General features: G+C 38.3%; 1 protein-coding gene across 7 annotated transcripts in view; it reads right to left on the bottom strand.

Annotated features, from left to right (window-relative positions):
- COL19A1 (collagen type XIX alpha 1 chain) overlaps positions 1-12,000 on the bottom strand; it is a 212,564-nt gene that overhangs the window by 152,848 nt on the left and 47,716 nt on the right. For 6 of the 7 annotated variants that reach the window (XM_064508635.1, XM_064508637.1, XM_064508634.1 and 3 more), the window contains one exon: positions 7,513-7,566. The exons of the other annotated variant lie outside the window; for it this stretch is intronic. In XM_064508635.1, coding sequence (XP_064364705.1) covers positions 7,513-7,566 — 54 coding nt within the window. The remainder of the gene's footprint in view (positions 1-7,512; positions 7,567-12,000) is intronic. 7 annotated transcript variants of the gene reach the window in all.

The following is a 12,000-nucleotide window of genomic DNA, read 5'->3' as shown; positions in this document are numbered from 1 at the left end:
ATACAGCAGTTTCTCAGGTACCACTAATGGAAAGAAAAAGGTAGCTCTCCCTACCAGGCTATTACAATGCAATGTAGGCTGTTCAGGAAGTGTTAACATGCCACTCCGATGTACCGTATGTATCACAAATGATATCTATATTATGTTTTGGGAACCCTTTTACTAATCATTTCCTTAGCCTTACCAAATATAAAGAGAACCCTACTACAAAAGGATAACCAGATTAAACAAGAATAAAATAATCAGTGTTAAGTCTAAGAGTCAGTTAAAACTGTGAAGACAGCACACTGTTCATGAACTTGAGAAAGCTAAAATTACAGATAGCCATCCCACTTACACAGTTAAATGAAAAAAAACCCACCCACAAATAACATCAAATATTCTAGTCCTGTTGTCTCCCGCCTAAGAAATGCATGAGTTTCTGTATACTTTGTTGGACCGTGATCAGAAATAGACACAAGTGAATAAAAGTGGAATGTTCCTTTTACAGATACCTACTACACCATCTCATGCAAACAAAATCTTGTTTTGATGACTGCTGAAATATGGATGGTACAGTGAGTAGAGCTCTTGAAATTTACACTAACTTCTTTTCTCTGATATGACTCTCAATATAAATCTAAGTTGTATGATGATAAACATTGTTTTTAATCATATAAGCATTTCTTTCTTCTTTCAGTCTGTCTAAACTGTTTATTTTACTAATCTACTGTGGGAGCACCCATTCAGTGCAGCAGCAAATGCACAGCACACTGAATATTTCACTGCTTCTACAAGCTTTTTTTGCAAAAACAGTTATTTTAAAAGGCTTACTCAATATATTTCATATTTTAGGATGTTTATCCATAGCGTGCATTGCAACCATTAGTGCAAAAAATTACAACAGTAAAGATAAGCCATTTCAAAATCAGATATTAAAAATGAACAATGTCACAAGTATTTTCCAAAATGTAGTTTAGGAAGCATATCTGCATCATAACTGTCATTATGACTTCTATACTATGAACCAAATAAAAGTTTGAATAAGGTCAAATGCATATTTTAGTTTGGACAGTCATCTCAATCTTCTGAATTACAATTTTGGCTACTTTGGCTTTATTTTTCAGAATTTAGTGATTAATTAAGAAGAAAAATATTTTCTCAAAAGAAAAAAAGATAAATATGGAATGGTTAATAGAGCCAATTACTTACCTTCAGCAACTTTAACCCTTTGAGACATGAGCAAGTTTAGGGGCTTTTTGGCTAGCAGGACTCATATCACAGATATGCTCCCTACCAGGCTTAGTACCTTGTATCAAAGTACGTGCCAATGTGACCACCTCTCTTTCAGAACTAGGAACACTCCCCCGCTAAACTTTTCAAGCACATAGAGACTGTCTACACCCTAAGAGGTAATATGCCCAGGCAGTTGTAAGGTTCATCCTTGACTGCTTAGGGGCAGTTTACTGTGCTTGAGTCCTAGAAAGTAGTCTATAATGACAGGAACCAGCATATTAGAGACCTGCAGCAAGGATAGGGTAAGTTTTCACCCAGTTTACAAGATAAGTTTGTCTCGTAAAGATTTTCCTGAAAATAACTAAGGCATCACCAGCAAAAAAAAGCCCCAGGATCACATCACCTAGCATTCAGGTCAAAAATAAACAAACTTTTGCTTTGGAGCATCATTGTCAAGTTACTATACATACGGAAGCAAAGAGAAGGACTTGAGTTGTTTGGATGAGTGACGTAAAAAGTGCAGGAAACAAAAATCTCAGCTGTACAGGGGCAAATCAAAATCAGTTTGTCCAAAGTTACAAAAAGCTCAAGAAAACAAGGGGACAGAAAGAACTCCCTATAAATGAGAAAAAGAAATTCTGGTGGCCTTTTTTTATTTGTTTGTCCTCAGAAAAGGTCCAATGACACATTTTTAAGGCTGGAATAGTTCATCTTCCAGTCATGGTTCAAAGCGTACACCTACCTAAGTTGTCAGACTATTGTAAAGGTCTAGAAGTATGGTATAAAAGGAGGAACCAACACATGATATACGTTGTGCAAAGTCTAACCATTTTTGGGCTGGAAGAGTGGAGAGACTAATCCTGTTTTCTCCTGATAAAAAACACAGCAGTAAAGTTGACCATCCTATCTGTATCAATCCCCCTGTACATGCTATGGAAAGGACTTGCACAAATGCTATCTATAAGCAAGTAATAGGACATTATCACTGCAATAAGGGAGAAGTCTACAGGGCTCACCAAGTCCTTTCAGCGTTCCAGTATGATAGGAATATTAGAGAAACAATCAAAGGGTTGGGGTTTTTTTTGGTAGTAAATATTCCCCAACATACCAGCCAACCTTGCTCTGCTTACATCAGTGGTGTAACCCACTACTGGGCAACACACGTGTATAAAGACCATTCTTAACAGCAGAGCAATCGGTTCTTGTAAGCATAATGAGGTCAGTCTAACCGTTAGATCAGGGTCGCCTAACTTCAGGAACCTGATTTGAAGCACACAGGCAATTGTCATCTTACACTCCAGGCACTGCAACCAATGCAAACCTTCACTTCAGGGACAGGTTTGATTTCAGGAAGTTTATTCTCAGGCCATGAAGCCAGCAAGCTGGCTGCAATGTAATTATACTAAATGGCTTCAAAAGTGTATTCAGGGAAAATTTCACTTGCTAATCATCCAAGAATAAGTATGCTAACACAATGCATCCCATCACAGTCCTCACAGACTTTGTTCAACATTTTAAAGCCAGTCAAGGGATATAATCTTGCACGCCAGATTTATCTTGTAAAAATTTATTTTTGCACAACATTCAGGTTCTTCCTGTATCATGACTTGACAAATACATTGAAGTCCCCCAGAAGGTTGAGCTACAAATCAGTCCTGATTGTAAGAAGGGGATTATGACAATGTAATCCTTATCTTCAAGAAGTCTACAAATGAAGTGAATTTCCTCTCAAGGGTGAGCTGTTACCCTCTTGCTTTTTTATAACTGTAAACTAACACCACAGAACTCTCTCCTCTGGTACTTACCAGAACTTCTTCTGTTTTCCTAAGTAAGATCCACTATTTCAAAAATATCTCATAAGAAGGTGTCCTGAAAAAGGGCAGGGAAGAAGGGACTAGTTAGTTAGATATCAACTAGAAAGTCATATTGTGATGGTGTCCATGATCCACTGTGTTGTGAAAATATGTGACTTTAGGGGCCTGAGGTAGGGCTCCAAAGGGACTGCATTTGATCTTGAATCTGTAGATCAGTCATCAGTACTGTCAGACTGACTGCTTTTGCCCTGAAGGCAGATGAGACAACTGGCACGTTGTGGTGGGTTTTCAGTTAGTGGAAACCTTATTTTTTTTCCCTTGGTAGATGACCAGAGCTGTAGTAGAAGCAGCAGCAGGTCTGCAAAACTACTGCTTGATGAATAGCATTCAATAATGCCATCTGTACTTTCTTTTGGGTGTCAAGGCTATTCAAAGCATCACCCTAGAGTCTTTCAAAACTTAAACTTCGTTATCCATCCTAGTCCATAGCAGGACAAATCTCTCAAATGGCAGAACATTCCTAACAGCCTACACTACATTTAGACCTGCAACCATTATGCCTGCACAACTGTTGTACAACCATTGCAGCAACAGGAAATTGTGTTGTTTGTATCAATGGCAACCTGTAAATTGTTGTCAGCTATAATTTACCTTGCAAATGACAAAAAGCCAAACAACACATTTGAGAACAGACTGAAGATATTTGAGGTACACAAGCTATTTTCACGCTTTAGATCCCTGAAAGTCATGTCTATATATGATGCAAGTCTTACAAACTTGCCCAGGAGATCTGCAGACTTCTCACTGTCTATATGGATTTTGAAAAGGAGATGAGCATGGAGCATTTTCCTGGGAGGTAAGATTTTTTTCAAGTAATCAGGATATATTAGATAGGATTATTCTAACTTTAGTCTTCTACTACAAGGATGTATACATTTGAGTAAATCAGTGCTACAGAAACTGGCCTTTTAACAGCCAGGTTTATGTCATCCTAAGATAAACTTATAAAACAGGTTGGATGAAATAAGCAACATGAGTAAGATCTGCCATGTATTTATTCTCTCAGTCTTTCCACAGGAAAAGAACTATGGCAACGGAGTAATTCAGTGGATAGTTTTTGGGTGCTTCAGATTAGTCCCTTTGCTCATTGAGGCATCAAACTGCATTTACGTACATAATGGATGTATCATTTCTTTTTCCTACCTACTACTAATTAGCGACTTGGGGCACATCTGCACAGAGCAAAAAAGTACAGGGCACAAGACTGTAAGAACAGCCATACCACTCAAACATGTATCACGTCTCTGTTAGCAGAAAATAGCAACTGAAGAGAGTAAAAAGAAGATAAGCAAATAGTGGTAATTCCTGAGAATGCTCTCCCAGCACTCCACAATCTGCAACTCAGCTTCCTGAAACATAGGAGATGCGTTTGTATGCAATAGTCCTCAGAGGATTTTGCTTCCATTACTTTGTTCAGTTGTCTTTGAATCAGTGTACATTTTTAGCATCCAGAAGATCCCAGAAAAAGGAGTTTTAAAATAACAGAGACATCCAAATTCACCCAGCTCTTGAATTATATACATCAGCTCAGAGACAGAGCCACTCTGTCTCTTTCACCACTCTCAATACCAGGAAAATAAAGTAATTTACCTCCAGAAGGATGCTCATAATTACACATACTGCAGTGCTGCTCAAGCCAGCAGTAGTTGAGTGTCTGCATCTCAACTTATTCATCTAGCTATGCATGGCTTTGGGATTTGGGCTGACAGTGAATCTGCAAGGCACTAAGCAAAAAAACCAAATAGCATTAACCATGGAAACTGGGTAGAATGCAGAATGTAATAACAACTTGTACTGGAAAAGCTAGATTGCCTGATGATTTTAAAGCCAATGTCAGAGAAGGAGCTACAGAAAGATCCAAGGGAAAACACAACTTTAATTTCATTCTAGAACTATCTAATTCAATCTGCAGTGCTTTACTATGACTCTCCTGCTATTTCATGCACGCAAGTATGAGAGTGTAAAAACTGTCCAGCTGGATCAAATCAAAGGTTTCTCTAGTCAAGTGTGTGTCTACAACTGTGACAGCAACGGATATCTGTGGAAAAGTATAACAAGGCAACCACAGAGTGATACTTCTCCAGTGAGTTTCCCCAGTCTTTAGCAACTTGAGGCTCAAGAAATTCCAGAGAGCCAGCGATATCTGTCCGTTTGACACTCTCTATGCATTTTTATTCCATTAACTTTCTAATCATTTTTCAGCACATCAAAGTCCTGTGGGCAGGGAGCTCCAACTTTAGTTGTGTTACAGAAGTAGGACCCCTGGTTATCCTTTTCGAACTTTCTATTTGATAGATTTGACATCCTAGTTTTCACACTGAAAAAGAGGGCAAAACAAATAAATAAAATCTCTACTGATCTTTCCCACTCCACTCATGATTTTACAGACCACAGAATAGAACGTACTTCCTCTCAGCGGTGCCCCTTCCAGATTGAAGTCCGCACTGTCACTCCTTAATGGAAGATGCCTAATGCTCTCCATTACCCTTGGCACTCTGAACTTTTTCCAATAATTTTATATCCACTTTCAGATGTGGGAACCAGTACTCAAGATGCAGCACAATATGGTTTTATTAGTAACAGTGACTTCATCAAGATGCTTTTGCTTTGTTCTCTACTTTTTTCCTAATCATTCCTAAATTCCATTTGTTTATTTGGCTAGTACTTAACAGATAGTTTTCATGAACAGTAATAGCTAGCCCAGAGTCCAACATGGACTATGTGCAGTTTGGATTGTATTTCTATCTGTATCACTTTACGATTACTTATGCTGAGTTTTATATACCACTTAATCATGCATTTCCTCAATATTGCAAGGTCCTTTGAAAATCTTTGCAGCCTACTTTCAACTTTACTATCATATATAACTTAGCATCAGCAGCATATCTCACCATTTTATCCCATCTATTTTGCGGTGGTATGTATCTAGCTCCCATTAGTAACAAAAATGTAATTTGAGAAAGAAATAGTACATGAAAATGAAAGATAGCTTTGTAATTCTATATCTTGTTAATTATAGTTTTTAAACTTGACAGTTACAGTGAAAGTCTATTTGTTTTGGTGCTTAGAAACCTGGATAATTACTAAATAAATTAAACTCAATACCATTACTGAAGTGCTGCATACATTTGAAAGTGGTATGCCAACCAATAAATAAAGTGTGATATGGAAATTCTGAACCTCTCACAGCAACAGTCATCTTAAAAAGGAATATTTGTTTATGACACTGAAAGAACTGGAGCTTAAAGTGCATTATGAGAAAGACCGCACATTGACAGAATTAAGGGATGAGGACTTATATCGTGATACTAAAGACATCACTACAAAAATCTGTGCAGTGCACTAACGTGTAACTGAAAAGTCTTACTCATTTATGCATTAACATTTTCTATGTATATACAAGAAAACTGGTATTTATCTAAACCATTACTATGAAACAACAACAACAAAATACAGAGAAGACCAAATGATTAGAAACTCCACTAACATGCTCTTTCCTCAGGCAGCGTTATGGGGACTGCCTTCTGTACTGAAGTTGCTGTATTTTAGACTAGCATATTTTCTCTGCCAAATACAGGTAACTCATTCTGAACTCAATAAACCTCTCCAAGTGCCTTAATCTACACAGGGACAGTGAATGGGTTACATCCTGAAACCAAGTGAAACCATCCTCTTGAATACATAGGCCAATATGCTTTCTTAGCCATGGTTATTTCCAAGCCTTAGCCTACAGGCACGTGACATTTATCCCAAAGCTCTGCCAAGTAGCCTGCTGAGAGCCCTTTTCCAGGCTTGCAGTCCATACACTGTACAATTCAGTGAAATACCAGGGAGTCAGAGAGCAGAGTGTGGGTAGCAGACATTGTCCCTTATTCCGGCTTCCTTCTTCAAGGCTGAGGTGTCTGGACCAGAGCAGGGTGGGCTCCCCCCAAGCAGAGCTGCTGGGACTTCAGAGACCACGCCAGCCTGGTGCTCCACGGCAGCCAGGGATGAGGACAACGTTTCCACTGGGGAGCCACTACGTGGCAGTTTGGGTGCAGGTATCACCACTTGCTGTGGGCTGGGGTAATGTCCTCTTCATGCCAAGCCAGCCGAGCTGGCACATATTATCTCCCTGCTCTCTGTTGGCGGGGTGCCAGGGAACACCTTCCTTCTGCTCTGCCCACTGGGGTGGCTTCCTTTGGTTCTGCACAGCCCTTCCCCTCCAGAAAAACCCTATGCACAGCTGTGGAGAATACTACTGGTCTGAGCAGCTCTTCCAGTATGCTGCAAAAACATGGCAGCTCATGTAAGGGAAGAGGTTAGCTTTTTAATGATAGAAATGTTCTAGCCCCACACTTCCATTCATAATTATAGATAAAAATACTGACATAGTGGACATTTCTGTGTGATTCAGATTACAGATGAATATACATGAATATACCTTTTCTCCAGGAAGACCAGCAACACCATCCTGTCCTTTGGCACCCATTTCACCCTACAAAATAAATTATTCAGTTAGAAGTTCTAAAACTTCTGATGTTATTAACTACTGCTCAGGTCATATCTGATTCTATCTGAATCTAAGTAAAAACTTTTACTGTGAGGGTGTCTGAGCACCCAAACAAGGTGCCCAGAGAGCTCATTCGAGATATTTGAAAGTCAACTAGACATGGTCCTGGGCAACGTGCTCTAGTTGGCCCTGCTTGATCAGGGGAGGGTTGAACTAGATGATCTCTAAAGGTCCCTTCCAATCTCAACTATTCTGTGATTCAACAGAAAAATATTTTTGACCTTTGTAGATAAGTTTATCACACTTATTAATGTATCAGCACAGTGCAGGGCAGGATGCCATATATGTAACACCAAAACTAGACAAAATTCATTTAAGAACATTTAGAAAGTCAATTTATGCCCTCATCTGACAAATACTTGCACATATACGTTTCCTTATAAAGCAATCCTGCTGATTTTAAGGGAATTCATTGAGACAGTAATGTTAAGCCAAGCAGATACATTCACTGGGTTGTGTGTTCTTCTCTGAGGAAGCTCAACAGGTAATAAAGGGTTCTTTGGTCTAAAAGCCACAGGCACACAATATGTACTTTAAAATGACATTGTTTACACCCACTCCTTCTTGCCCCTGCCCCCAGAAAGAAGCCAAACTCTAAATTGTAAGCAGTCCGTGAGAAAATTTTACTCTTAAGAGACATGTGGAACTTTCCCGCAGCTGCAAATCAGACCATGAGTCTTAAAAATGATTGAAGAAAACACCAACATGAATATTGCTTAATAACGTCAAGTATGAGAGTTACAAAGCTTAAAATTAAAAATCACAGGAGGACACTAGAGGAAGATAATGAAAGCACTGAAACCATATTCTATTCTTTCATTAAAAAAACCTAAGTTTGTGCACATGTATTCTCTGGCAAACAGTAAATGCTACAGCCTTTTTCACAGTAAATCCAATTCTTTGTGAAGAGAATCTCACTGATCTGAAAAGATTTAACTAACAAATTGTTCTTTGATAGAAAGGGCTGCATAAATAAGCACAGGAGCCACAACCAAACAACAAATAATTGATTTTTAAAATAGGATGTAAACTTGTTTGATGCTCCAAATCCCAAACTGCAAACCTGGAAAACCCTCCTCAGATATTAGTGCTCAAGACATCTAAACTCACTAAATGTATCATTTTTAAATAGGACAGCCTTGGGAACTTATAATTCTGATCCTCAGCATATGCAGAAACATCTCAGTATTTGGCAAAGTTCATAAACTTAGTCAACAAATCCACTCTGTAGTAACAAATATTAACCCCTCTGATGATCTTCCCAAATGGGAGCTACATACAGTGGTGCAGTGGGCACTTTTTTTCCATCTGTAACATACGGGACAGGAGATTCTTAACTCATCAGTCTAACAGAACACTTTCTCTAGGCCGCAGGGTAGGCACGGTCTGTCCGTTCTGCAGTGTATGGTACTCCAGCCTGTACCTCTGCTGGCCTGGGCCACCGATGCCTGTCGGCACACTGGTTGTTGCGAGTTCTCAAAATGCTTCAAAGTTCAGAACATTAAGAAAGTCAAAGTGAACGGCATCCCACCAACCAGGTCTTCTACCTGAGAGTAAGGAGACATGGCTCCTATCCAGATGACTATTTGTGCATTTTACATGAGACAACCACTGGGTAAAGTGCATAACCATTTCCTAAATTACAACCAGGTCTCTCCATCAGGCTTAAAGTGATTTTAATCTATGTAATTATGGTACAATAACATCAGCTTGGTATCTTAGAACTCAGAATCAGAATACGACCACTGCTGTTAGCTTTAAAACAATCATACCTAAAAGAGCTCCATAGACAGAACACCGTAAGTACCTTTATTTTATTTTGTCAGTGTAAATGTAATACTTCTGTTCCAAAATGAAGTTACTAAACTTACTGAAATTAAAAAAAGGAGAAACAAGATTGGCAAGGAGACCCTAAAGAAGTACTCAACAACAGTATCTGCTATATCCCAGAACACCCATTATAAAATATTTAATCCATGGGTAAAGGAAGGATGTATAATATATGCCTTTCTTCAGCACTCCCTTTAGGCTACCACTCAGCAGCTGCTGACTCACCAGACTGCCTGCAGCAAACTGTACTGTGAAGTCCTTAATTCTCCTTACACTCTACTCTGGATTGCACTCCAGGGTTAGGCTCTGAGAGTTTAAAATTGCTTTTCATCTCTAGCCTCAGGGAAAAAATAAAATATCAAGCTGCTAAGGGTTAAGTTTCCTTGTTACCTTTTTCTGACAGTGGAATGATATATCCTAATGACTTTCACCTTAACTTTGAAATAAGTTGTCACACCCTAATACTATTGTTGTTGCTTCTCTACTGTCCATAAAACTTATCCATCCTTCCTTCCTTCTTTCTTTCTTTGCCATCTATTTCAATTTCTGAAAATCCATTCACAGAAACCATCACAAGTAACTGCATCTACACAGCCTGGCTGAAAATGCCTTTGTTTATAACATGTGAGCCAAGCAAATCAATCAAAACGAGTGACACCTGGGTGTAGAGCACCACTCAATCCAAAAATTTTAATCCACTGACCAGAAATAACAATGTTTAGGAGGAGCATGTGGGACACTTTGTATGTCCTATCCCTTTCTAATATTGGAATGGTCCTTAATACAGGTATGCTAAGTTAGTCCTATCTCAAAAGCAGAATAAAATCTTATGTGCATGAACGGCATAAACCCACTGGGAGTATGAGAGATAAAGCAGCAGGAATGGCCCCTAGTTACCTTATCTAATCACCAACAGAATGACTGTTATATCTATGCACACTCTGTTCCCTTATGCCACTGTCAACTATTTTAATAGACCAGAACCACTCTACTACATTCAGCAGTGTATTTTTACATACTATATACTCTAAAATTATGCAGCCTGCTACATGTGTCAGGATTTCTTTAGAATACATGACTTACTAACTAGTTAGTCACGGTAAATTTACACTGCTTTTTCATAACTGCAGATGGACTCCCTTCTTGAAGACAGTTATTTTCCATAGCAAATCCAATCATGAAGTTATGCTTCTATCTCATAACTCTGTTTTTAATACTGACAGTGAGAAAAGTACTAGTTTTTCTTGCTTTTATTCAATTAGTTTAAAGATTAGGTACTACATGTTGTATAACCTATAATAGTATTACTGAACATTCATACAGGCAGCCTGACAGAATAAAAGGAAAAAATTGTCAAATTCTTTTTTTTTTTTTTGCCTGATTATTTGCATAATGGTATTTTCCTTTGCTTCTGCTGATCTCAAAGTGCTTTACAGAAGTGAATAAGTATCATTTTCTCTTTCTCACATTCAGGATGCCAAAGGTATAGAGATGAGAGGGAAAAACGGAGTTCCTGACCTCCAGGCATATAATCTACTCCCTAGATAAACCTCTTCTGTGTCTTAATGACAATATACTAACTACTAACATATTTACGAATTTATTTATATAAATGAGTAAGAGTGAGAATAAAGAATCATATTTGCTTAGAACTACCAAAACCAACAAAAATACATACTGCCAGAAGGTGGTCACTCCTGAACACTAATTCACAGGTAAAGCCCATCCGAATCTCATTTTCTCCTGTGTCAGTGTTAAAGAAACAAAATCTTAAGGATGAACTTTTAAAAATTAGTATGTTAAGCATGAGAATAAATGGCTAATTAGTAGAAATCCAGAGGAATATTTTCAGATACAAATCTCTTATGTACATTTGCAAATCCTGTCCTTAAGATTATAAGAATTGGTGACAATAACAGATGCTGAAAATTAAGAACAGTGGAGTAATTAAACTCCCCTATAATGTCATTCTCCCTCCAAAAACACCTCATTACCTCTAGTTAGAGTAGATCACTGATCTAGTCATATAAAAATAAATCTGATATATTAAGGTAAATAGAACCTGCATGTTTTGATACTGTTTACTTTGGGAGAGGTTCACAGAATATTCCTCAAGCTTGCCAAAGAGTTTTTTTGTAATCAAATACACTGCTAGTGATGGGAAACCCTGTGACGCACAAGAGTAAAAATCAGGCAAATTGCGGTCATTCACTTCTAATTTGGGTTTATCTACCTACCAAAATGTCAGTCAGATAAACCTATTCACTTTCTGATATATCAATTCTTCACTGCCTCTCCCTTTCACATTCCTGGTTTTCATCCCAACAGTGATTATGAAGTCCATAATATTCAGAATGGAAAGCAAGTAATATGAAGACAGCGGTGTGGTTCCCCATATCACCCAATCCTGATGAGAGGCAGACTCTCCTTTGGATTAGAAGGCATTACAGATGGCTTCCTGCTCTAACTTAAAGGGTCCATGAGAAATGGCAAAACTTCAGTACCCAAGAGATGTTAGAAACCGTGACA

Source organism: Dromaius novaehollandiae, chromosome 3 (genome assembly GCF_036370855.1).
Source record: "Dromaius novaehollandiae isolate bDroNov1 chromosome 3, bDroNov1.hap1, whole genome shotgun sequence".
Lineage (NCBI taxonomy): Eukaryota > Metazoa > Chordata > Aves > Casuariiformes > Dromaiidae > Dromaius > Dromaius novaehollandiae.
This window is presented reverse-complemented; position numbering and strand designations above follow the sequence as displayed.